At 42.7% G+C, this 23,797-nt stretch overlaps 1 protein-coding gene across 1 annotated transcript in view; it reads left to right on the top strand.

Annotated features, from left to right (window-relative positions):
• The window catches only part of STARD9 (StAR related lipid transfer domain containing 9), a 139,352-nt gene that overhangs the window by 110,351 nt on the left and 5,204 nt on the right, over nucleotides 1-23,797 (top strand). The window contains exons 23-26 of the mRNA XM_063090064.1: nucleotides 396-10,613; nucleotides 10,803-11,006; nucleotides 11,419-11,596; nucleotides 12,003-12,140. Coding sequence (XP_062946134.1) covers nucleotides 396-10,613; nucleotides 10,803-11,006; nucleotides 11,419-11,596; nucleotides 12,003-12,140 — 10,738 coding nt within the window. The remainder of the gene's footprint in view (nucleotides 1-395; nucleotides 10,614-10,802; nucleotides 11,007-11,418; nucleotides 11,597-12,002; nucleotides 12,141-23,797) is intronic.

The raw sequence follows: 23,797 nt of genomic DNA, 5'->3' as shown, positions 1-23,797 counted from the left end.
TTAAAGTGGGTCAGTTCTGTAGAATGTATCCCTTTTAGGTTTATCTGTTTGATTCCTTGTAGTATTATTTATACTATTTCTCTGTTCCTCATATTGCCTATTAACTGGAAGTTTTCCATAATGGTGGGATTAGATTCAGTTCAACTTTTTTTTTGAGATGAAGAAATCAAGGAACAAAGTATACTTGAGGCCTCTTGAAGAGCCAGTACTGTAGTCCACAGCTTCCTTTTGTACCTATATAGCTTTTCTCTGTCCCTGAAGACTATAGGAGACAGTGACATTGGTCTGGTTTTCAACTTCTTTCATAGCAGACTGAGTAGAACTTTATATTCCTCTGTCCTCAGGAAATAGGGGACCTCTTACTTTTTCTGAGATAGCTTTCCTTGTCTCCACAGTGTTTTCCTTAACTGGGATCCCTCTACCATGTTACCGCCTATGCCTACTCACCAAGTATCAGAGAAAAGCTCGTCAGAAGAGCACTTGTCCCACACTGTTTCTTACTCTTCAAGGGCAGAAGATCTGTGCAAGAATGGCTTCCATTCCTCAAGACAGGGGAAGTTCTACACAGCCAGAGGAGACTTGGCCAGGAAGGGAGCCTCAGCTCCAGGCATCTGCCTCACTATGAGCCTCGAGTCTGTCAGCATCCGGGAAATGGAGAGAGAGAGTAAACAGCCCCATCGGGTGGTGTCCCAGGGCTTAGCATCTCTGAGCCAATCAGCTAACAAGCTAAAGCCAAGGCATGAGCCAAAGACCCTCACCTCTACCACCCAGACCAGAAGAGCTAAGAGACTAGCAAACTCTGGCCACACACAAGCTGTATGGCAAAAAGAAGGGAACCTTGGGAGCCACAAGCCTGCTAAGGGAGCCAGTTGCAGTTCCCTATATTCCCATGGACCCAAGCGGGCAGCTGGATGTGGAAAGGTGACCAAGACTTTTCCAGCAGACTCCAAACCACCTTCTCCAAGAAGGGCATCAAAAAGGCATCAGAGGGTGCTGGCAGCTAGTGTCAGAGATGTTGCCAAAAGGTCTTCTCATTTGCCTCGTGGCAGTCCTTTGAAGAGACAACACAGTTCAGGGGACGTAGACACCATGGCCCCACTCACAGATTCCAGCCCAGTAGTGGATCACGCAAGAGAAAAAGACAATGATTTGTCTGACACAGATAGCAATTACTCAGTAGATTCTCTCACCTGCGTCTATGCCAAAGCCATGGCAGAGCCGCTGAAGCCAGAGGACCCTCAGGTGAAGAAGTGGGATCTCCCAGAGTCAGAGAACTCCAAAAGTGATGACAGCCAAATATCTGAAGACTCACTGGCTGAGAAGGGGTACCAAAACCTAAAAGATAGCCCAGGAGACAATCATCTCACCAATGACCATGGCCACCTTAGGACCAGAACTAGAGCCTCTGTGAGAGGTTTCACCATGCCCTCAGATAGTGTGCTACTTGCTCAAACTCACAGAAGCTTTTCCTTGGACAGCCTGATTGGTGCTGAGGAAGAACTGGGGGAAGATCAGCAAGAAGAGCCTTTCCTTGGTTCAGCTGATGAGATGCCCACAGAGACTTTTTGGCATCTGCAAAACTCTAGTCTGCCTGTAGTGGACCAAGAGGCAGTGTGCACACTTGGTCCCATCAATCATAGAACAGGAGCTAGGCTGGCTACCAACCTGCCAATGAGCAGTTCATTTTACCTTGATCCCCAGTTCCAGCCCCATTGTGAGCAGCCTGAGTCAGAAGTGGAGGCAAGCTGCAATGAACAAGCTAACTCTCTCCAAGGCATGCAGCTTTCAAGAGAGAGCCCACTGATATCCATGGATTCCTGGTTTTCCTGTGACTCTAAGATCAATACCAATAGTCCCACAGGAATTGCAAGTTCTTTATGTACAAGTCCTGATGTCCAGGAATTTCAGCCCTGTGGTGGGGAGAGGCCTGGATACTGGCTAGATACTGAAGAACTAAGTTCATCAGGTGCAGAAACACTCCTGCCATGTAGCTCCAAACTGCCCCAAGGCAGTACTGAGATATCCTGCAATACAAGAGATGAGTACACAACCTCTGCTTCTGATGTGTCTAAGCTGTCACTTTGGGGAACTCAAAGGCTTCTTCAACCAAGATCTGATGGCAACTGTCAGGGCAGAGGTATCCTTGACACAACCCAGCAGGGCAGCTCTGAAGCATCCCACAACTCTAATGTGTCAAGTGTGCTGGCTGCCTCTGCCACCTCATTCACTCATGTAGGCAGCACCCATGAAAGGGATTGGACTGCCCTTCAGCAGAGGTACCTCCTTGAACTCTCTCATCCTGTTTTGGAAGCCGTAGGAGAACCCAAACTGTCTTTCCTCTGCCTGGAGGAAGACTCTGGTTCCTTGGGCCAAGCTTCTGTCAAAGGAGAAGATACTCTATTGACAGTTGGTTCTGGGGTAGCTAGCAATTTGGGTTTGAACAACTTTTCAATCCATCTATCCAAAATCAGGCATTTGAAAGCAGAGAAAGAACAGGACAGTTTGAGTGCTAAGTTAGAAGGTACTTCAGATTTCTTTAGCACTAGTGAGAAAGAGGTGAGTTATAGTGGAACTTATTCAGCAGATATAGAATCATTGGCTTCTGAATCTACAAATGCACAGGTCTTTGCAGCAGAGAGCAAGATATCAAATTCCATGGAAGAAGCATGTGAAGTCAAACAGAACAACTTGGAAGAGTGTTTTCAAGGTAGCAGGAAACCTGAACTGATTACTTCCTCTGATGAGTATTTCTTCCAGAAGAATGCTTGTCACAATAATGTCACCATAGCCACCAAAGCAGACTGTTGGCCCCAAGGCTGGGCTCCTCTCAGGAAAAATAGTGCAGTTCAGCCAGGGCAGTTAAGTCACAACAGCCACCACCCCCAACAGGAAGAGAAGGCAGATTGCCAGAAGGAAGTAGTTCGAAGACACACAAATGTTTCCTTTGCCTTTCCATCAGGTCCAGAGCTATACCTCCACTCTGCTCCCTGGAATCCTCTCCCATCTTCCTTGCAGCCACCTCCCTTGGAAACATTCTATGTGACAAAAAGCAGGGATGCCCTGACAGAAACTGCCTTAGAGATTCCAGCTTGCAGAGAAGTAAGGGTGCCTTCCCCACCACCCAGGGAAGCCTGGGGTTTTGGTCACAACCACCAAGCCCTCCAAAATTCTTATTTGAAGAATAATTTGCCAGTGCTGTTACAAAACCAAAATTCTAAGATTGCCTCATCTCAGCAGGTCATAGCAGAGAGGCCAGTTGATGTGAATACCAGGGAAGTTATCAGAGAATTAGGAAAATGCACTGGAAATATTAGAGAAGAAAACCATAATTCAGTTTACTTTTTTGTTGCTCAAGACAGACATTTTCTTCCTTCTACCAGCACAAGAGTGTGTGAATTTGAAAATCAAGTTGGAATTTTAAATAAAAAACTCAGTCTTCCAGCACTTAATAAGGGCAAAAAGACTGCTGCGCAGTCCTCTTGCAGTGTTTCTTCAGACAGCTCTGAGCCTGGGAAGCCTCTCCTCCGCCTCTGTGAATCTGAGGCAGGTGGGGAAAAAGAGCAGGGTCAGAATGCAGTCCTAAGGCAGAGCCAGGCCTGTAATATGAACAGACAGTTTCCTTCCAGGGCCAGGTCTGATATCATATGTAAAACCATCAGTTTAGGCATTGAGAAGGACATGCCAAGGAAAACTGCTATTTCTGTACTGAAGTCCAGATCAGTACATCATAGAATAAGCAGCCCAGTAATAGTGGTTGAGGATGAGAGTCCAGCCCACAGGTGGGAAGGGAAGAATGAAATTGGTCTTCCTGGAAATGCTGTTCATCCCAAAGACAGCTTAGAAGAGTTTAAGCTTCCAGGGACAGAGTCTACAAATGAAAGATTCCAGTCAGTTACATGCTCTCAAGAAAGAAACCCCAGTGAATACAAGGGCCTTGGAAAGTCACAAGAAATATTAAACCACAAAGAAGAACCTTCTGGAAAGAAACAGAATAAAAGAGTGAACAGAGCTGATGAAATGACTAGGCTAATTAGGAGTGTAATGCTGCTGGAAAATGGCATCTTAGAAATTGAATCCAAGCAGAATAAGCAGCTTCATGCTTCCCCCTTACCAGGAAGCAGTAAGGAGTTTGTGTTGCAGGACCAGAAGGATCAGGAGAAGGCTGACTATGTCCTGAGACCAGGCAGCTCTGGAAACCATTTGCTCTTCAAGGATCAACCATCTTCTCCAAAACAGACATGTGATGTTATCTTTAGGGATAGTGAAGCTGGGGAAATGGAGGTTAACAGCAGCACTGGGAATGATCCTCAGGTCCAGAAAATCAACCTGAGCCCCTTCAGGTTGAAGGAGTGTATACAAGAGAGTAAATCTGTGAGAGAGCACACCCACCCAGCTGGATTACTCGGACCCGCCAGGGACACATGTGATTCTTTAGGGACATGCACAACTTGCCAAGAGTCCACCAACACTTCTCTTTACCCAAGGAGAATGAAAGCATTGGCTAGAGCTCTACCATTGTGGCCCAGACCAGAGAGGTCTTCTGAGAATGATAGCGAGTTGGTAAAACCATCAGCAAGCCCCAAAGGGCAGCCTTGGGGCTTGGGAAATCTTCAGGAATTGGAGACTGTGAACGGTTTTCAGGAAAGCCAAATTGCTGAACACATAAGTACTTCTAAGCAAGAGGAGCCAAAAGCTCAAGGCAAAGTTGAAGAAATGGCTATGCAAAAGGGAGGAAGCCTACAGGAAAAACATAAAATGGCCTCATTGACACAGAAACTTCCCAGTCCGAGCCAACTTTGTATGGGCACATTATTCAGCCAGGAGACTGTCTGCCCATTACTGAGCCAGACAGACATCTCTACAGCTCCTTCCCACCAAGACCTGAATGCTGCCTTGCCCCTGAATTATCCAAGGCTTCCAAGAAGCTGTCTTCACACACCTGAAACTATAGGCATCTCTTCAGTTGATTATATGATGGATACCACAATGGTGAAAATTCACAAAAGTCCCTTGGTAACAGGAGTAGGGTATCAGGACCAGAATGGAGAGACCAGAAGCTGCAGCCCTCAGGGAAATGTTAGAGAGCGCTCCTATGTGGCACACACTGCTTGGTGTGTGTCTGCAATATCCATGGCCACAGGATCTCATGGTCAGTCTGGTATACCAGAAAGTATTCCCCTGGAGACAGAGGACAGGATATCAGCAAGCAATAGTACCCAAGACCAAGGAGAGGACCTCAGCATTCCCTGGATGAGTTTGAATACCTGGGAAGGTTTTGCTTCTGAAGCCGAGGCAGCTGTACAAAAAGAAGTAAGAGCCAATTCCCTGAACAGGATTACTAGCCAGCTTGAAAAGAGGGTCAGTGTCTCCTTAGAAGAGGATAATGATCAGAGTAGGGAGGCAAGGCAGAAGGCAGACAAGGAGGCTGAGAACCTCAGTGTTACCAGCGGTGCTTTTTTAGCACCTCTTTCTCGGCTGAGGGTGCCTAATCCAGAGGCGAAGCTGTTGGAGCCCTCTGTCCATATGTCCATGTGTTTTGCTATCTCAGAGGAGATCAGACAGGCAAAGACCCAGAGAAAGCAGCTTAATGACTTTGTGGCTGGGGGGACAATACTTCCTTATTATGAAACTTTACTAGAACCTGAATGTTCAAGGGCCACTGGCAGGCCTCAGTGTAAACAAATGGACCAGTCAGTATCAGACAGGACCAGGAATGAAGGTGAAGTACAGGGATTTCATGTGGTATCTCTACCTGCTGAACTAGGATGTCTGTCAGTTGATGAGAGGAACCAGGTCATACCCCTCTCTGCAGACAGCTTTCAACCTCTGCCCAGCACTGAAACTGACAGAGGAACATGGCATCCCTCACAGGCTTCCTCTCAGCCTGCACCTGCTCTAGGCAAAAGACAGTGTACTGGAGAACTGAGACATTTCCTGGGAGCAGGCGAACAGTTTGCACGTCACCCTAGTTCTTCTAGAGTCGTAGAGGAAAAGAAAGACGCGATAAGAACAGCTTCCTCTGCTGATCCTTTGGCTTCTGACAGTCTTCTTTCTTCAGCAGCTGTAGAGAGGGACAGGAGGGTAAGATCAGAGAAAGTAGTGACTGCCTTATCTTCCCAGGTCCCTTGTGATGATCCTGGATTGATTCTGCATGGGCAAAATCAGCTACTCCCATGGGAGACTGCAGAACGCATGCCCCTTAGCAGTCAGGACAGCAATGGAGATCACCAGGAACATAGAACTCTAGACACCACATATGGAGGAGGTTTAGGTAACTTCTTAGTGATCACACAGGAAGAAAAAACACCCCATTTTGAAAATCAGTCTGTGATCTGTGATGTTCAGAATTCTTCAGGTCTCTCAGGGCCTAAGCAAGATAATGTCCAATGCTGTGAGGCTTCAACTGGCTTAGAAGAAGGGAAAGCAAGTCCCAAACAAGGTATCATTCTACCTTGTGCCCTGAGGGTTGAACTGGAAGCTTACGCACAGCAGTGTGTGAAGTGGAAGGGGAATGTTGGGTCTGGGTTGATGGAAGCCTGCAGGGCTGCCAGCGAACATCCCAGGCCAACTCCATTGCCAGATCAAAGACCTAGCCCAGATCCTGGGGGAGTCAGAGAGGAAGCCCCATGCAGATGCCCAAAGGAAACTTTAGATTGCCACGTCTCCTCAGGGAGAATTAGAGGCAGCAGGAGTCTCAGTCCATCTAGAGGGGAAGAGAGCAGATCTCTTCCTTGCCAACTTCTTTGCAATTCTCAACCCATTGCTACTCATGCCTGTACCCATTCCTCCACTTCACTGTGTTATAGAAATGCAGACCTGGGGAAGGCAACTTCCAAGTCTACCCCACATACTATCCATCCACCTTGCGTAGTACCTTCCAGGGCCTGTGAAGTGGATGAGAGAGGAGAGAGCTCTTCCGAAGAACCTGACATGCTCTTGTCATATGGTCTTGAGCCCAAAGGCATTAATATGGAATTTGGGCCAACAGACAACAACATTGTTAAGCCCTCCACTACGGCCACTGTCCCATCTCCAGTTCAAGGCTATAGCTCTCCTTCTGCCCCTGATATGAGGACAAGTTCTCTCAGCCACTCAGCTGCTGATGGAAGCTCAAGGTCAGTAGAAGGTCCTGAGAAAAAGGTTCCTGAGAAGAAAGTTAGCACAGAACTTGAGGCTGCCCTTTTCCCTTCAGGCATGTACCCTGAGCCACTGAGGAAGTTTCAGGATAGCTCAGTAGGTAGCCAAAATGCACAGATGTCTCAAACCAAGCCAGAACCACCTGCAACAACTTGGGGCCTATACACCCTAAATTTAAGTGAAGGGTCTGTTGAGAGTGAGCTGGTGGTAGAGCCACAGCATAGATGTTTGGAAAATACCATCAGATTCCTTTCAGAAAAGCCACAACTTTCCTCTGAGTTCAGGGATCACAGTTGTTTGGATCCCCAAGCCAAGTTTGTAGCAAAGTTAAATCATGTCTGTAGACCCCCGGTTGATGGTTCCAGGGAGGAAGAAGAGCAGCAGAGAGACCAGGCTTCTGGTGGTGGTGAAGACCCTTACCAGAGCAAGAATCTCCCTGCTGCTGCTGATGGAGGCTTGGACGGCTGTCAGGTTGGAGATGTCGGGAGAAAGGAGGTTGCTTTGGCCAAGCCTCCTGTGTCTAAGACATTCTCATCAGTCTTCAAAGACTCAGATGCTGTGCCCTTGGGGCAAAGTGAAGTACCACAGCCTGCTGCCCAGAGGCCTGGCCATCCCTACTCTGGCAGGGAGCAGCCAGCTCCCCACCACAGACGCTCACTTCCTGTGATTGCAATCTTCTCTGGCCCCAAACACTCCAAGTGCTCCCTCAGACCACAGTTCTCCTTGATCAGCTCTTCTCGATCTCTTCAAGAGCTGAACTTGAGTGTGGAGCCTCCTTCCCCTACAGATGAGGATTCAGAGGGGTCTAACAGATCATGGAACCCACCTCCCAGGGGCTGTTCCTCAGGAAAGTCAGTGGCTAGAACCTCTCTGAAGGCTGAGGGCTGCAATCAAAAAGCCTCATCTAACTTGGACAATGGCACTGCTTATCACAGGCCCCTGAAACCTGCCACCCCTCCTTACCCAACATTTTCTGCTCTCTCATGTATGCCAGTCTCTGATTTCATGACCAGCTGGATGTCTGGTACTTTGGAACAGGCCTGGCAGGGAAAGCCAGAGAATTGGTGCTCTCAGGTGGACAAAAGAATGTTGCACTTTGGTTCCAGTGAAGTCAATCCCTACATCCTGCCCTGGCGTCCAGAGGAGCCTGCACACATCTGCTGGAAGCAATATGTGTTTGACAGTGCAGTTGATATCTCCTGCAGCCAGAAACCTCAGGGCACAGTACCATCAAATGTGGCCCAGTGCTCCAGCAGGGACAGTGGCCTGGAAGACCAGAACTCCCCACTCCACTCCCGCCTCAGTACCTATGCCAATACTAGGGACCTGTCAAGTACATGTAGCAGCATTGAGAATGCCCAAGGTTCAAATGAGGCCTGGAAAGTACGGAGTTCCTCGTTTGCTTCGGGGGACCCCCAAGTCCTAATCAGCTCTGAAGGAGCAGCCCCCACTTCGGGTCTCATCAAGAGACCCCAGGTCAAGAGCCCCCCTGATGAAGCAGGGTGTTTGAGGAATGAGCTCCTCTTGGCTGAAGGAAGTGCTGCAACTCCAGTGGGTGAGATGATGATGCTGTATCCTTCAGAGGCAGGCTGTCCTGGGGTGCAGGCCAGAATGAACACCTTTGAGCAGGCCACACAGACCCTGGGCTGCACACTCCATTGGAGCTGTGCCGATGTCTCCTCTGCTCAGCCTGAAGTCAGTGCGTCAGCCTCTGATCTGGCCTCATGGGTCAGTATGCACAACCTGTCTCTCCACCTGTCACAGCTCCTGCACAGTACTTCGGAGCTGCTCGGGAGTCTCTCCCAGCCAAGTGTAGCCAAAAAAGAACAGAACACCAAGAAGGACGCTCGCGATGAGGCCCCACAGGCCGTTATGATTGACAGCTCTACTCAGACCACTGTGGATAAGGGCAGCCAGACTGACTTGGCCTCAGCCCCTCTACACCTCCAGTCCCCAGAGGCTAAACCTCAGGAAGTCAGTATGATCCTTGAAGTGCTGGGCTCAGATATCTTGACCAGGTCTCAAGAAAAGGGAGATGTCCCAGAGGTACTTCAGAAGAGAGAGGCAGAGGAAACAGCATGGAAAATGGCAGAGCCCCCAGATCTTCAGGAAGAAAGCACCCACTGCAGGCCTCAGAGCCCTCCTATACCTTCATCCCACTTGAGGTTTGAGAAACCCCTTGGGCAGAACCTTCCTTCTGTGAGCCCCCCAGCTTCTCCTGATGCTTCCCTGCTGCCCAGCTCCCAGCTGGAGGAAACTTCTTGCCTGGTTGTCAGCAGCCCCAGCCTCTCTCACTTTCCAGGGCTCTTCCCCAATCCTTCAGAGACCATCAGGGAGCATAGGGTCCAGAAGCTGGGCCCCACAAGTGCCTTGTTGGTGGACAGGGCTTCTTCCCCAATCCTCACACTTAGTGCCAGCACCCAAGAGTCAGGTCTACCCCTAGGCTCTTTGACTCTCTTTGCACCCTCAGCTTCTCCTCTTGAAGGCCACCAGAAGCTTGACTCCAGCCCAGACCTTCCTGTTGGTGCCTCAAAACCTCCAGTGGAAAATTATTCTCAAACCACTGATGAATCAGGTGGCTCCCAGAGAGTTCAGGCTCTGGATGGAGGAGGCAGAAGTCCCTTAGAAAGGAGTGATGGGAGGTCCTCTGTTGAGTTAAGCTTCCCACACAGCCTACAGCAGAGCTCAAAACTCCAAGTTAATTTCTTAGGGCAGCCCCATAAGCAGCTTCAGCCTAGGACCACCACCAGGGTTCAAAGCAGACTGTCGCCTCCACCACTGAGGCACAAGAGTCAGAGGCTGGCCAGCAGCTTTGTGCCTGAGGATATGGCTTCTCCAGAGCATGGCCCACTGAGCAGTAGGGGGCCAAGTCGATGGCAGATCAGTACAGAAAATGGGGGTTCAGCATCTCTAAGGGAGCCACAACCCACTCTGGACGTTTCTTCTTCATGGGGAGGCCTCCAGCACCTCAGCCCCTGCCATATCTCCAAGTTGACTGAAAGTACAGGGCTCCGAGGTTCCACGTTGGGCCCACCTCAGTCCTGCCACCCTGAGGGACTGTTGTACTCTAGTTCCCAGATGTGCGTGGCCTCTGAGCCCCAGCTTCACAGCCCGAGGGACCTCCCAGTTCATAACAAATTTAGAAACTGGTGTGGGATTCAGGATGCCTCTCCTAGGGGGCTGGGTGTGGCTGAGGAACTGGGGGTCACTTGTGATCTCAGCTCTGGAGAGCAGGAAAGGAGACCCCTACAACCTCCTGATGACCAGAGCCAGTATCCTGATTGGTCCCAGAGGGAGCAGATGCCCCTCCAATTTGGGGCCCAGAACCTCTCACTCAGCATGGAACTCACAGAAGCAAAACTGCACCATGGCTTTGGGGAGACAGATGCCCTGCTGCAGGTGCTGCAGAGTGGGACAGGGGAGGCGCTTGCTCCTGATGAACCTGTGCTGTCTACCTGGGAGGATCTCTATGCTCGGTAAGGGCCCACAGCCTGAAGTTGGGAGGGAAAAGGTTGGGGCTAAGAGGAAAGAGAACCTGAGAAAGCTAATAGCTGGCTATTCCCTCTGCCCTTGCTCATCTCTGGCATTTTCCAGGGGTCAGAGATAGAACTTAAGGTGAAGGACCTTCAGGGCCAGCTTCAGTGAATCAATCATGTTTTGTCCAGGCAAAAAAAAGCCATAGAGACCCTCAGGAGAGAGCGGACTGAGCAACTTCAGAACTCCCCCCAGACACGAAGCTTCAGCCCCCAGAAACAACTGAACCTCCTGCCCAACAGGGATCTCCCCACCTGGGACCTTGACTTGCCCAGCAGGCGCCGAGAATACCTACAGCAACTGAGGAAGGATGTCGTGGAGACTACCAGGCGAGAGTTGAACTTCCTGCAGGGAGCAGGCTCTGTTGGGGGGAGGGGATTGTGGAGCTCAGGGACTGGAGTTTTAGCATTCTGGAGGGTCCTCAGTGCCTTTGGACAAGTGGAGATGGATGTGGGAAACTGGGGCAAATGGAAAGAAGAGGATATAGGAGGGAGTTGGGGGCAGAGAGAAGTCATGGGAAAGGAGGGACATGCTTTGCAAGTCTGCAGGCCTGGGTTTCAGAATGGCTTGTTCCTCTCTGTCCAGCAGCCTCTCCTGAGGATGTAAAATCAAACTCTAGGACCCAGTGGACAAAGGGAGGATGGGTCTTTCAAGAAGGTGGTTAAGTTAGCCTGGGGTGGGCAGGCCCAGGGCTATCACTCATCCCCCATGTTAGACGGTATCTTAACATCCTGTGGTCTTCCTCAGGAGCCAAGAGTCAAGGTCTGCTGGCCCACCCTCTGGCATAGAGCTGATGCTTCGAGACTACCAGCGGGCCCGTGAGGAGGCCAAGGTGGAGATTGCCCGAGCCCGGGACCGACTGCAGGAGCGGACTGAACAAGAGAAGCTAAGAATCCGCCAGCGGATCATTTCTCAGCTGCTGAGGGTGGGGAGTGGGGTGAACCTCTGATTTCAGGATAGGTCTGGAGCCTGGGGCAGACCTCAGACTGGGTCAGCCTTCACTGTGGCTGCCTTTGAGTCTTAGGATATAACATTTAGAGGAGGGCATGGGATTCCTGGTGCCAGCTCAAAGCTGCGCTCACTTTCTGTTTACACTGTTTCTTTACACCCTCATCAGACCAGCTCTTGTGCCCAGGCTAGAGTCTGGGAAGAAGAGGCTTTGGCGTGTGATGGGGAAGAGTGAAGAGCAATGGCTTTGGGAAGGCACAGGGTGTGAGACCGAGGTGGGGAGGCACTGGGAAGTGTTTGATGGGAGCTATGGAGGTGGGAAGGGAGAGTGTGCATATTGAGGCTGCATTAGAAGCTGGTTGATAAGGATCTGTCCTTCCCAGGAAGAAGAAAAACTACACACCCTGGCCAACTCCAGTTCCCTGTGCACCAGCTCCAACGGAAGCCTCTCCTCTGGCATCACCTCTGGCTACAATAGCAGCCCAGCCTTGTCAGGGCAGCTCCAGTCCCCAAACAGTGTGGTGAGTGGGCAGATGTTGACAATGAGCCAGGGTCCAGGATTGCTGAGGCGAGAGTTTGGGCAGCATGTGACGCCTCCTGCAGGCCTCTGCTGACACGAGCTTTTCTCATGTGCTGTGGCCTTTGGTCTTCCCTTTAGTTCTGCCTCCCTGTCCTTACGTTTATTCATTCATTCAACAAATGTTTATGTTATAGCATTATTTTAGAATACAGCAGTGAGTAAAACTGTTCTTAGACTGTTAGAAGGATAAATATTATTTTATGATTACTTAATTATTGTTGCAATAAGTTATTTGACAAAGGGGTGATAAGCCAGCATAAAACAGGGGGTCAGACCTTGTCTGAAAGGTCAGTAAAGATATTCTGAAGAGTGTGCTTAAACTGAGACAGGAAGGATGAGAGGTAGTTAACTCAGTGAAAACTTAGTGGTGCTGGTGTTGGGAGAGATGTGGGCACATGCAAGGCCTTGAGGAAGGGAGAGTTTGAGGAGCTAAATGAAGGCTAGTGTGGCTGGAATATAAAGAGTAAGATGGGAGCATGAGATGAGAAAGTACTAGAGAAAGTCAGATCATGTAGATTACACTGAGAATTCTGGGTCTTTTTCAATCTCTCTGATCATCTTACTTCCCAAAAGTCATAGGAAGCTTTTAACTAGGGGAGTAGAATGATTGGATTGCAAGAGAAGGAAGCAATAAGGAAAATGGTATATGACTGTGGCAAAGTTGGGTGAGAGATAATGTTTGCTGGTTTATGGCACCGCTAATGAAGATGAACACATGCAGATGCAATGAAGAGAGAGCGTCAACAGGACTGGGTGACTGGTTGGAGGTTGGAGGGAGAAGGAGTCAGCTACCTCACACATTTTTAAATTCAGCAGCAGAGAGGGTGGTAATGTCAACACTGACAAAGAACACTAGAGAAGGACCAGGTCTTGTGGGGAAGATCATGAGTTTAGATTTATACTTACTGGGTTGAACGTGCCTGTGAGAAGTCCAGGTGGAGCAGTTGGAATCAGGTAGGCAATTGGAAATACAGATCTGGAGCTTAGAGATAAGATCTGGTGGGAGATAAACATTTGAAATTCATTTTATAATAAAATGTCATATAGTAAAAAATAAATAATATTCAAGCAATAACAAAGGACATGTAATATCAGGTGCTTCTTTGAGTCTTCTACTTGCCTTCCCCAGAAGCAATCATCTATCTCAGTTTGGTGTATCTTTCCAGAGATATTCTGTGCATCTATAAGAATATGTATCTTTTTGTAAAGCTCATTATTGGAAGCATACTGTACCCACATTGTCACTTTGCTTTTTTCTCTTAAAAATATGTTTTGGATATGATTGCATATCATTAAATCTAGTGCTGACTCATTTTTTTTTTAAAGCTGAATAGTGTGTCTTTTTTTCCTTTTATTGTATTTTTGTGTGTTGTTTTTGTATAGATAATATATTCAAATAGTAAAAAAAGCAAAAAATATATACAGGTATATATGGAAATACCCATCCCCGATCCAAACAACCTAGTCCTTCTCCCTCACTTCACCTAAGAAAAGCAGTGTCTTTTGGGGGGGGTGGGATCCTCCTGGAGGTCTTCATGCATATAAAATAAAGCATGTTATGTCACTTTTCTATACCTTGTTATTTTTTTTGCTCAGTGTATCTTAGAGTTCTTTCTATTTGAGTACATAGAGAACTTTCTCATTTTCATTACTGTATAACATCCCTTTGTAGAGATGCATTGTAATTTATTTAACCAGTCCTCCAACTTGAATTGTTTTCAATATTATGCTGTTATCAACAGTGTTGTAGTGAATAACTTTGTGCATATGTTGTTTCATATTGTGCACATAAATCTGTCGGATAGATTTCCAGAAGTAGACTTGTACAAAGAGTATATGCATTTTAAATTTTGATAGATATTAACAAAATTTTCCAGATGTATTAATTTATACTCCCACCAGCAATAGATGAGAATCCACCTTACCCCACACAGCAACATGTTATCAAATGTTTGGATTTTTTGCTGAAGATTAATATCTCATTTTTCCCATATGATTAAGTATTTTTATTTCCTTTTTCATGAGTAATCCGTTCATATCCTTTACTCATTTTTGTTTTTTCTTACCAATTTCTGAGAGTTCTTTATATATTAGCAAGAATAGCCCTTTGTGTGATACGAATTATAAATATTGATATGAATTATAAATATTTTCTCCCAGTGCTTTATTCTCTTTTGACTTTGCTCATTGTGTTTCAGGTCATTCAGAAAGATTCGTTTATCAGTTTTCCTTTTACAGTGTCTATGTTCTGAATAATAATTAGAAATACATTCTCCATTCCAAAATTATAAAGAATTTCTCCCATGGTTTCTTCTAGAACTGCTATGGTTCTATATTTTATATTTAAGTCTTTGTTCATTTGGAATTATTTTGATATATAATATGGGGTGAGGATCCAACTTTATTCTTTGCAGATGGCTATCCAGTTATCCCTGTAATGCTTAGTAGATAGTTCGTTTTTGCCTCACCAGTCTAAGGTGTCCCCTTTCTCTGTACCAAGGCTTAGAATAGATTTTACTCTCTAGTAGCATCAGTCCTCCTTCTACCCTCATTGCTCTTCTTTTTCTGAGCTTTTCCAGATATTCTTTCTTGTTTATTTTTTATATGAAATTAAGGATTAGCTTGTCTAGTTTAATTATAAAAATGTGTTAGTATTTTTAGTGGTATTGTATAAATTTATAGATTGACTTTGGGAGAAATCACATCATATACCATGGAATTTCCTAACCAAGAACATAGTAGGTTCAAACCTTCTTTTTATGTTTTTGAAGTATTCTCCACAAATCTCACATTTCTTAGATTTATTCCTAAGATTTTTCTTTTTTGTTGCTATTATAAATAGGTTTTTCTCTTCCTTTATGTCCTTTATCTGATTGTTATTTTGTGTGTATGAAAGCTATTGATACTCTTTACAGGCCAGCCACCAAAAAAAAAAAAAGAGCTGTTGATTGCCATGTATCAATTATGTGTCTGTATCGCATTTTGGTTGATTCTCTAGATCTGCATTATCTAATACAGTAGTCACTAATACATAAAGCTATCTTAATTTAAATGCAATTTAATTAAAATGAAAACATTTGTTTCAAATCACACCACATTTCACATGCTCGGTGACCACATGTGGCTTGTGGCTATCATATTGGATAGCCCTTCTCCAGATTTTTTCAGGTATACAGTTACATCATCTGCAAATAATGACCATTTTACCATTTCCTTTCCAATTTTTGTACTCTTATTTTCTTCTTTTCTTACTGCATTAGCTAGTATCCCCAGTACATGACAGTGAACATCCTTGTTTTATTTCAGGCTTTTTTGTTTGTTTGTTTGTTTATTGTCAGCTGGCTGGTAAGGGGATCCAAAACTTTGATCGTGGTGTTACCAGCAACAAGCTCTGACCAAGTAAACTAACCAACCAGCCCTATCCAGGCTTTAGTGGGAATGCTTCTATAGTTTCTTCATTTAGGTTTGACACTAACTTTTGAGCTGGTAGATCTATTTTGCAATACTACGGAAGTATTCATCTATTCATATTTTATAGAGTATTCCTATCCAGAATGGATATTTCAGAGTCTGTGGAGATAGCCATTTTATTTATTTATTTATTTACTTGCTTGCTTGCTTGCTAATGTGGAACCATTCTTGCATTCTTGGAATTAATCCTATAATACATTGTATATTTATGCATATGATGTATTTTGATTTTTTTTTTAATGTACTGTTGGAGTCTTGCTAATATTTAGGATTTTGCATCAGTATTTGAATTTTTTCTGTAGTTTTTGGTTTTGTGATATATTTCAGGTTTTGATATCAATGTTATACTCTTTTTATAGAAAAGAAAGGCAAAAATTTTCTTTCTTTTTCAATGTTCAGAAATAGTTAACAAAAGTAATGGAAACTTTTACCTGTTAGAAATTTGAAAACCAGATGATACCAGATGTTGGCAGGACTTTGGGGACATAGGAGCCCTTATAGGTTCCTGTGACCCAACAGTGCTTGCATAAGTTAGGAGAGAACATGTGTGGAATTGTTTGTTAAAGCATTATTTGAAGTGGCAAATTACTACTTGTAAATTAAACAATATGTACACAAAAAACTATGTATATACAAAACAGTCACTTTTTTGCAAGAATACATGCAAATAAAAAGATATACTCTTGTGGGTGGGTGCATGGGTGGGTGGTAGTAGGAAGTGGGGATGAAAGTTTGAAAATTCTTTAGAATTGTCTAATCTTTTAAAGTTTGGTATAATTGTCCTGTGAAACAGACAAAGCCTGGTGTTTTAGAGAGGGATTTGATCTTTGAAAAGTTTCTTCAATAGAAAATGGTCTATTGATATCAGGGGTTGGCACACTTTGGCCAGATCTGGTCTGCTCACTGTCTTTGTAGAGAAAGTTTTACTGGAACACAGTCTTGCTCGCTCATTCACACTACCATGGCAGAGTTGAGTAGCTGCAGCTACTCAAGTGGCCCACAAAGTCTTAAATATTTAGTATCTAGCCTTTTACAGAAATTTTGCCAACCCCTGGCTTAGATTTTTCATCTCTTCTACAGTAAGTTTTGATTCTAACTTGTTGATTTCTGCTTTTATTTTTATTAATTTCCTTTTCCTGTGACAGTTTCTCAGTCTTTCCTTATCTCATAGTCAGTAATTTTGTAGAATGTGTTTGTTTGTCTGCTGTTTTCTCATGATTAGAAAACATTATACATTTTTGGCAAGAATACCATGGAAGTGGTGTGCCTTTCTCAGTTTGGGTTGACAGATAAAGCAAAGAAAAATACAGGATGTCAGTTAAGTTAGAATTTTAGAGAGAGAACAAATAGTTATGTAGTGTAAGTATGTCCCATGCAGTGCTTTTATAATTAATAAGTATCTTGGGAGAGATACTTTGAGACTACTTGATTATCCTATTTTTTCAGCAAACTTTTATTCACTAATTTTAGCATCTTTGGTATATCTTGTTTGTAAAAATTATTACTATGTTATCAGAACTTACTGACAATTACTGTCACTAAAGTTGGTATACAACCGCCACTGCTAAAAAAAAATATTGGCTGGCTTAAAAATTATATAACTGTGGTGTATTAATGGAAATTTTGTATTTCCCTCATTTCTTCTACATTTATTAATTGGAACTTTTCTGTAAGGAAGTGCTATCCTTTCTTTCCCCATTGATTTGATTTATTCGGTGACTTTATTTTTCAGTTTATTTAATTCTTTCAGTTTATATTTATAAATATTTTATTCTGTGGGTTATAATTCAGTACAGTACTATGATTATTAATTGTTCAACTTGTTTCAGCCTTAGTCATTTGGAGTTCTTTCAGCTTGGGTCCTGTGTTCTTTTGACATGCCCCACCCTTTTTTAAGTGCTTTCTTACTTTAATTCATTTTGTTGTTGTTATTAAAATTCATTGGCTTTTAGTATATTCACAGAATTGTGCATCCATCACCACAATCAATTTTAGAACATTTTAATTACCCCAAAAAGAAACCCCATGCCATTAGTTATCAATCTCCAAACCCAGCATCCCCCAGCCCTAGGTAGCCACTAATCTATTTTTTGTTTGTGGATTTGCCTACTCTGGACATTTCATATAAATGGAATCATACAATTTATGGTCCTTTTTGATTGGCTTCTTTCTCTTAGCATAATTTTTTCAGGAGTGTGTTGGCTCCCTAGGATTGCCATAGCAAATTACTACAAACAGAGGCTTAAAACAACAGAAATTTATTCTCTCATAGTTCTGGAGGCCAGAAGTTCTGAAATCATGGTGTCAGTGGGGCCATGCTCCCTCAGAAAGCTCCTGGGGGAGAATCTATTCCGTGCCTCTCTCCAAGCTTCTGGTGGTTGCCAACAATTTTTGGCATTCTTTGGCTTGCAGCTGCATCACTCCAATCTCTGCCTCTGTATTCACATGGCATTCTTGCGGTGGATGTCTGTGACCATGTGTCTTCACTCGGCCTTCTTCTAAGGACACTAGTCATTGGATTTAGGGACCACTCTAATCCAGTATATCATCTCAACTTGATTACATATGCAAAGACCCTATTTCCAAATAAGTTCAAATTCACAGATACCAGAGGTTATTTAGGACTTCAATGTATCTGGTTTTTTTGGTGGCTGGCCGGTACGGAGATTGAACTCTGGACCTTAGTGTCATCAGTACCGCATTCTAACCAACTCAGTGTATCTTTTAATGGAGATAGTCGTTCAACCCACAACAAAGGTTTATTCATGCTGTAGCATATATCAGAACTTCATTCCTTTTTATGGCCAAATAACATTCCATTTTATGAATAGACCAGATCACATTTTTTTTTATCCATTCATAAGTTGACGGACATTTAGGTTGTTTTTGCTTTTTGCTTATGAAAAATGCTGCTATGAGCATTCCTGTACAAGTTTTTGTATGGAGACATGTTTTCATTTCTCTTGGGTATGTACCTAGAGTTGAATTACTGGATTACTGCCAGACTGTTTTTCAAATGAATGTGCTATTTTACATTCCCACCAGCAGTATATGAGCGTGTATTTCTCCACCTTCTCACCAAAACTTGCTCTTATCTGTTTTTTATTATAGCCATCCTAGTGGATGTGAAGTGGTACCTTACTGTGGTTTTGATTCGCATTGCCCTGATATCTAATCATCTTTTCATGTGTGTATGGCTATTTGTACATCTTCTTTGGAGAAATGTCTTCAGATTTTTTGCCCATTTTAAAATTGGGCTGTCTTTTTATTATTAGGAGTTCTTTATGTATTCTAGTACCAGTTCTTTATCATATATAATTTACAGAATTTTCCTCCCATTCTGTGTGCCTTTTTACTGCCTTTATTTTTTTTAAGACTTTATTTTATTTAAGCCAATACATCCAAAATATTAAAATTTTAAACTATAATTGACATAAAAATCATTAATAAGATATTTTACATTCCTTTTTCTTTGTTTAGAGACTTCAAAATCAAGTGCTCACTGGCCACATGTGGCTAGTGGCTGTCATATCAGGTAGTGTAGTTGTAGGAGGTAAGCTGGAATAGGGCATACAATAGATATCCTTTAGAAGGATATATATGAGGGGTCTTCAGAAAGTTCATGGAAAATGAGTATTATGAAAATATCATTGATTTCAAAAATTTTTTGCACCAGGCCGGCCCGTGGCTCACTTGGGAGAGTGTGGTGCTGATAACACCAAGGCCACGGGTTCAGATCCCTATATGGGGATGGCCAGTTCGCTTACTTGGGAGAGCATGGGGCTGACAACACCAAGTCAAGGGTTAAGATCCCGTTACCGGTCATCTTTAAAAAAAAAAAAAAAAAAAAAAAATTTGCACTGAAATAAACTTGTACTAACTTGTTATGACATGTCTGAACAGAATCTAGTTTGAAGCACTAAGAGGACATTGGTTTGAAAAGAGTCCCTATCAGAGCAACATGAATTCTGCTATATTTCTTTTTGTTTATTTATTTAATGTTTAGATAGAAAATTCTTTTCTCAACATAGAAACAAAGGAAAACATCACAAATTGCATTTAAAGTCAATTGATAAAGAGCAAATTTAACACGCAAAGATTAACATCCTTAAAGCAAAAGGAATTCATAAGAATGAATTAGAAAAATTTAAGCAGAAATTTGGTGAAGGACATGAGCAGATAGATCACACACCCCAAAGAAACACACGTGGCTAATAAGTACATTCTAAGATGTTGTGGGGGCTGGCCCTCAGCTCCTGTCTCAGGACCCCTGGTGGCTGGCTCTGTTGCTTGCCTGGTTGTGGGCAGTAGCAGGGCTTGAGGCCCATGGTCCCCAGCTCGGGACTTTGGGCAGCTGGCTCCGTTGCTTGCCTGGTTGTCCACTGCCTATATGTATGGTGTCCTTTGAAGCACAGAAGTTTTTAATTTTGATGATGTCTATTTTACCTATTTTTTCTTTTGTTCCTTGTTGCTTTTGGTTTCGTATCTAAGAAACTAGTGCCTAATCCAAGATCACAAAGATTATACTTATGTTTTCTTCTAAGAGTTTTATACTTTTATTTTTATTTATTTATTTATTTATTTATTTTGTCTTTTTCATGACCGGTACTCAGCCAGTGAGTGCACCCGCCATTCCTATATAGGATCCGAACCCGCAGCGGGAGCGTCGCTGCGCTCCCAGCACCGCACTCTCCTGAGTGCGCCACGGGCTCGGCCCTAAGAGTTTTATAATTTTAGCTCCTACATTTAGGTCTTTGATCCATTTTGAGTTAATTTTTATATATGGTAAAAGGTAGGAGTTGAATTTCATTCTTTTGCATGTGGATATCCAATTCTCCCAAAACCATTTGTTGAAAGGGTTATTCTTTCCCCCTCCAAATTGTCTTGGCATCCTTGTCAAAGATCAATTGACCATATATGTATGGGTTTATTTCTAGACTCCTAATTCTATTCCATTGATATACGTATCTATCCTTATGCCAGTACCACACTTCTTCATTACTGTAGCTTTATTTGAAGTCAGGAAGTATGCATCCTCCAAATTTGTTTTTTTTTTTTTTCAAGATTATCTTGGCTATTTGGGTATCTTGAATTTCCATATGAATTTTAGAATCAGCTTGCCAATATCTGCAAAGAAGTCAGCTGAGATTTTGATTGGGATTACATGGAACCTATAGATCAGTTGGGGGAACACTGCCATCTTAACAGTGTTAAATCTTTAGATCCATGAACATGGGATGTCTTTTTATTTATTTATTTAGGTTTTATTTAATTTCAACAATGTTTTGAAGTTTTCAGAGTATAAGTTTTATACTTGTTTTATTGAACTTATTTCTAAGTATTTTATTCCTTTTGATGCTATTATAAATGGAATTGTTTTAACTTCATTTTTGGTTTTCTCATTGCTACTGTATAGAAATAAAATTGATTTTTATATATTGATCTTGTTTTCTGTACCCTTGATAACTCATTTTCAGTCCTAATGGTTTTTTAGTAGATTCCTTAGGATATTCTATATAGAAGATAATATAATCTGCCTTTTTTGTTGTTGTTTTCTTGCCTAATTGCCCTCCAAATTTGTTTTTTTTTTGCCCTGGCTAGAATCTTCAGTACAATGTTGAATAGAAGTGGTGAGAGTAGATATCCTTATTTTGTTCCTGATTTTAGGAGGAAACATCTAGTCATTCATTACTAAATATGATGTGAGCTGTGAATTTTTCATAGCTGACCTTTGCCAGGTTGAGAAAATTCCCTTCCCTTTCTTGCTTGTTGAGCGTTTTTATCATGAAAGGGTACTGGATTTAGTCAAATGCTTTTTCTGCATCTATTGAGATGATCGTGTGGGGTTTTTTTCCCTTTATTAATACAGTCATGTGTCACTTCACAACAAGGATACATTCTGAGAAATGCATCATTAGGAGATTTTGTCATTGTGCAAACATCATAGAGAATACTTACACTGACGTATGTGGTAAATATAAGCTACTACATACCTAGGCTATATAGTATAGCCTCTTGCTCTGACCATCGTCATATGTAATCAGTGGTTGACTGAAACATCGTTATGCAGCACATGTCTCTGTATTATGAAAAAGCTATGCATGGATTTCAAAAATTTTTTGCATCAAAATATACTCATACTAACTTATTATAAAATATCTGAAAACAGGATCTAGTTTAAGGCACTAAGAAGGATAAGACATCAGTTTGAAGGAACATGAATTCTGCTAAAATTGAAGCAAGAACAAACATCAAATTTATGGTGAAGCATGGGTGGAAGAATGGTGAAATCACTGATACTTTATGAAAAGTTTATGGGGACAGTGCCCCAGAGAAATCAGCAGTTTACAAATGGAAAACTAATTTTAAGAAGGGATGAGACAATGTTGAAGTACTCAGCAGCAAAACATCCATATCAATGTGTGAGGAAAAAATTAACCTTGTTCATGCCCTAATTAAGAGGATTGACAGCTAACTGAAGAAACAATAGCCAACACCATAGACATTTCAACTGGTTCAGCTTACACAAGTCTGACTGAAAAATTACAGTTGAGCAAACTTTCTACTCAATGAGTGCCAAAACTGTTGTGCCCAGATCAGCTGTAGATGTGACCAGAGCTTTCAATGGAAATTTTAAACAAGATCAAGATCCTGAAGCATTTCTTTGAAGAATTGTTAACAGGAGATGACTTGGCTTTATCAGCACAATCCCAAAGAGCACAGTCAAAGCAATGGCTACCAAGAGGTGGAAGTGGACCGGTCAAGAGCAAAGGTATTAGCAACAGTGTTTGGGGATGCCAAAGGCATTTTGGGGCTAGCTGTATCTCAGTTGGTTAGAACACAGTGTTATAAAAACAAAGTCAAGGATTTGGATCCCCGTATGGCCAACCACCAAAAAATAAATAAATAAATAATAAAATAAGATTTTTATAAAAGGCATTTTCTTGTTGACTTTCTGGAAGGCTGAATAATGATAACCTCTGCTTATTGTGAGAGTGTTTTGAGAGAGTTATCCAAAGCTTTAGCAGAAGAACTCCCAAGAAAGCTTCAACAGAGAGTTCTTCACCATAACAATGCTCCTGCCCCCCAAAAGGGCAATTTTGCAAGAGTGTTAGTGGGAAATCATTAGGAAACCACCTTGTAGTCCTGATTTGGCTCCTTCTCAGTTCTTTTTGTTTCCTAACCTTAAAAAAATCTTTAAAGGGCCTCCATTTTTCTTTAGTTAATAATGTAAAAAAAAAATACTATATTGACATGGTTAAATTCCCAGGACCCTTAGTTCTTTAGGGATGAACAAAATGGCTGGTTCAGCACTTACAAAAGTGTCTTCAATTTGATGGAGCTCATGCTGAGAAATAAAGTTTATATTTTTTATTTTTATCTCTTAATTCCATTTTTCCACAAACTTTCTGAAATTCCGTCATATAGTATATTACATTGATTGATTTTTTTTAATGTTGAGCCAACCTTGCATTCCTGAGATCAATCCTACTTGGTCATGATGTATGATCCTCTTTATGTGTTGCTAGATTCAGTTTAGTAGTATTTTGTTGAGGATTTTTGTGTCTGTATTTGTAAGGGATATTGGTCTGTAGTTTACTTGTGATAAGTCTTTGTCTGGTTTTGGTATCGGTGTAATTCTGGCCTCATAGAATGAGTTGGCAAGTGTTCCCTCCTAGTCTTTGGAAGAATTTGTGAAGGATTGGCATTAATTCTTCTTTAAATGTTTGGTAGATTTCACTAATGAAGCTATCTTGAAATATTTTTGTGGGAATATTTTAATTACTAATTCAACATCTTGTTAAATGTCTACTCAGATTTTCTATTTCTTCTTGAGTCAATTTCAGTAGTTTGTCTTTCTAGGAATTTGTCCATTTTATCTAATTTGTTGACACTTGTGAATAGTATTTTCTCTGAGCATTGCTTCAACTGTTTCTCACAGATTTTGTTATATATTTTAATATCATTGTGGTATAGTAATTTTGCAGTTTTAGTTTGTATTTCTTCCCTGATCCAATTGTTGTTAAGAGTTTCTTAAAACTTTTCTGGTAGAAAGGCCCTTGTGTTTTCTGATTTTGTTAATTTTTAATTGGTTTGCTGTGGGATAAAAATGTATGATTTTAAAGA

This window comes from Cynocephalus volans, chromosome 3 (assembly GCF_027409185.1).
Source record: "Cynocephalus volans isolate mCynVol1 chromosome 3, mCynVol1.pri, whole genome shotgun sequence".
NCBI lineage: Eukaryota > Metazoa > Chordata > Mammalia > Dermoptera > Cynocephalidae > Cynocephalus > Cynocephalus volans.
This window is presented reverse-complemented; position numbering and strand designations above follow the sequence as displayed.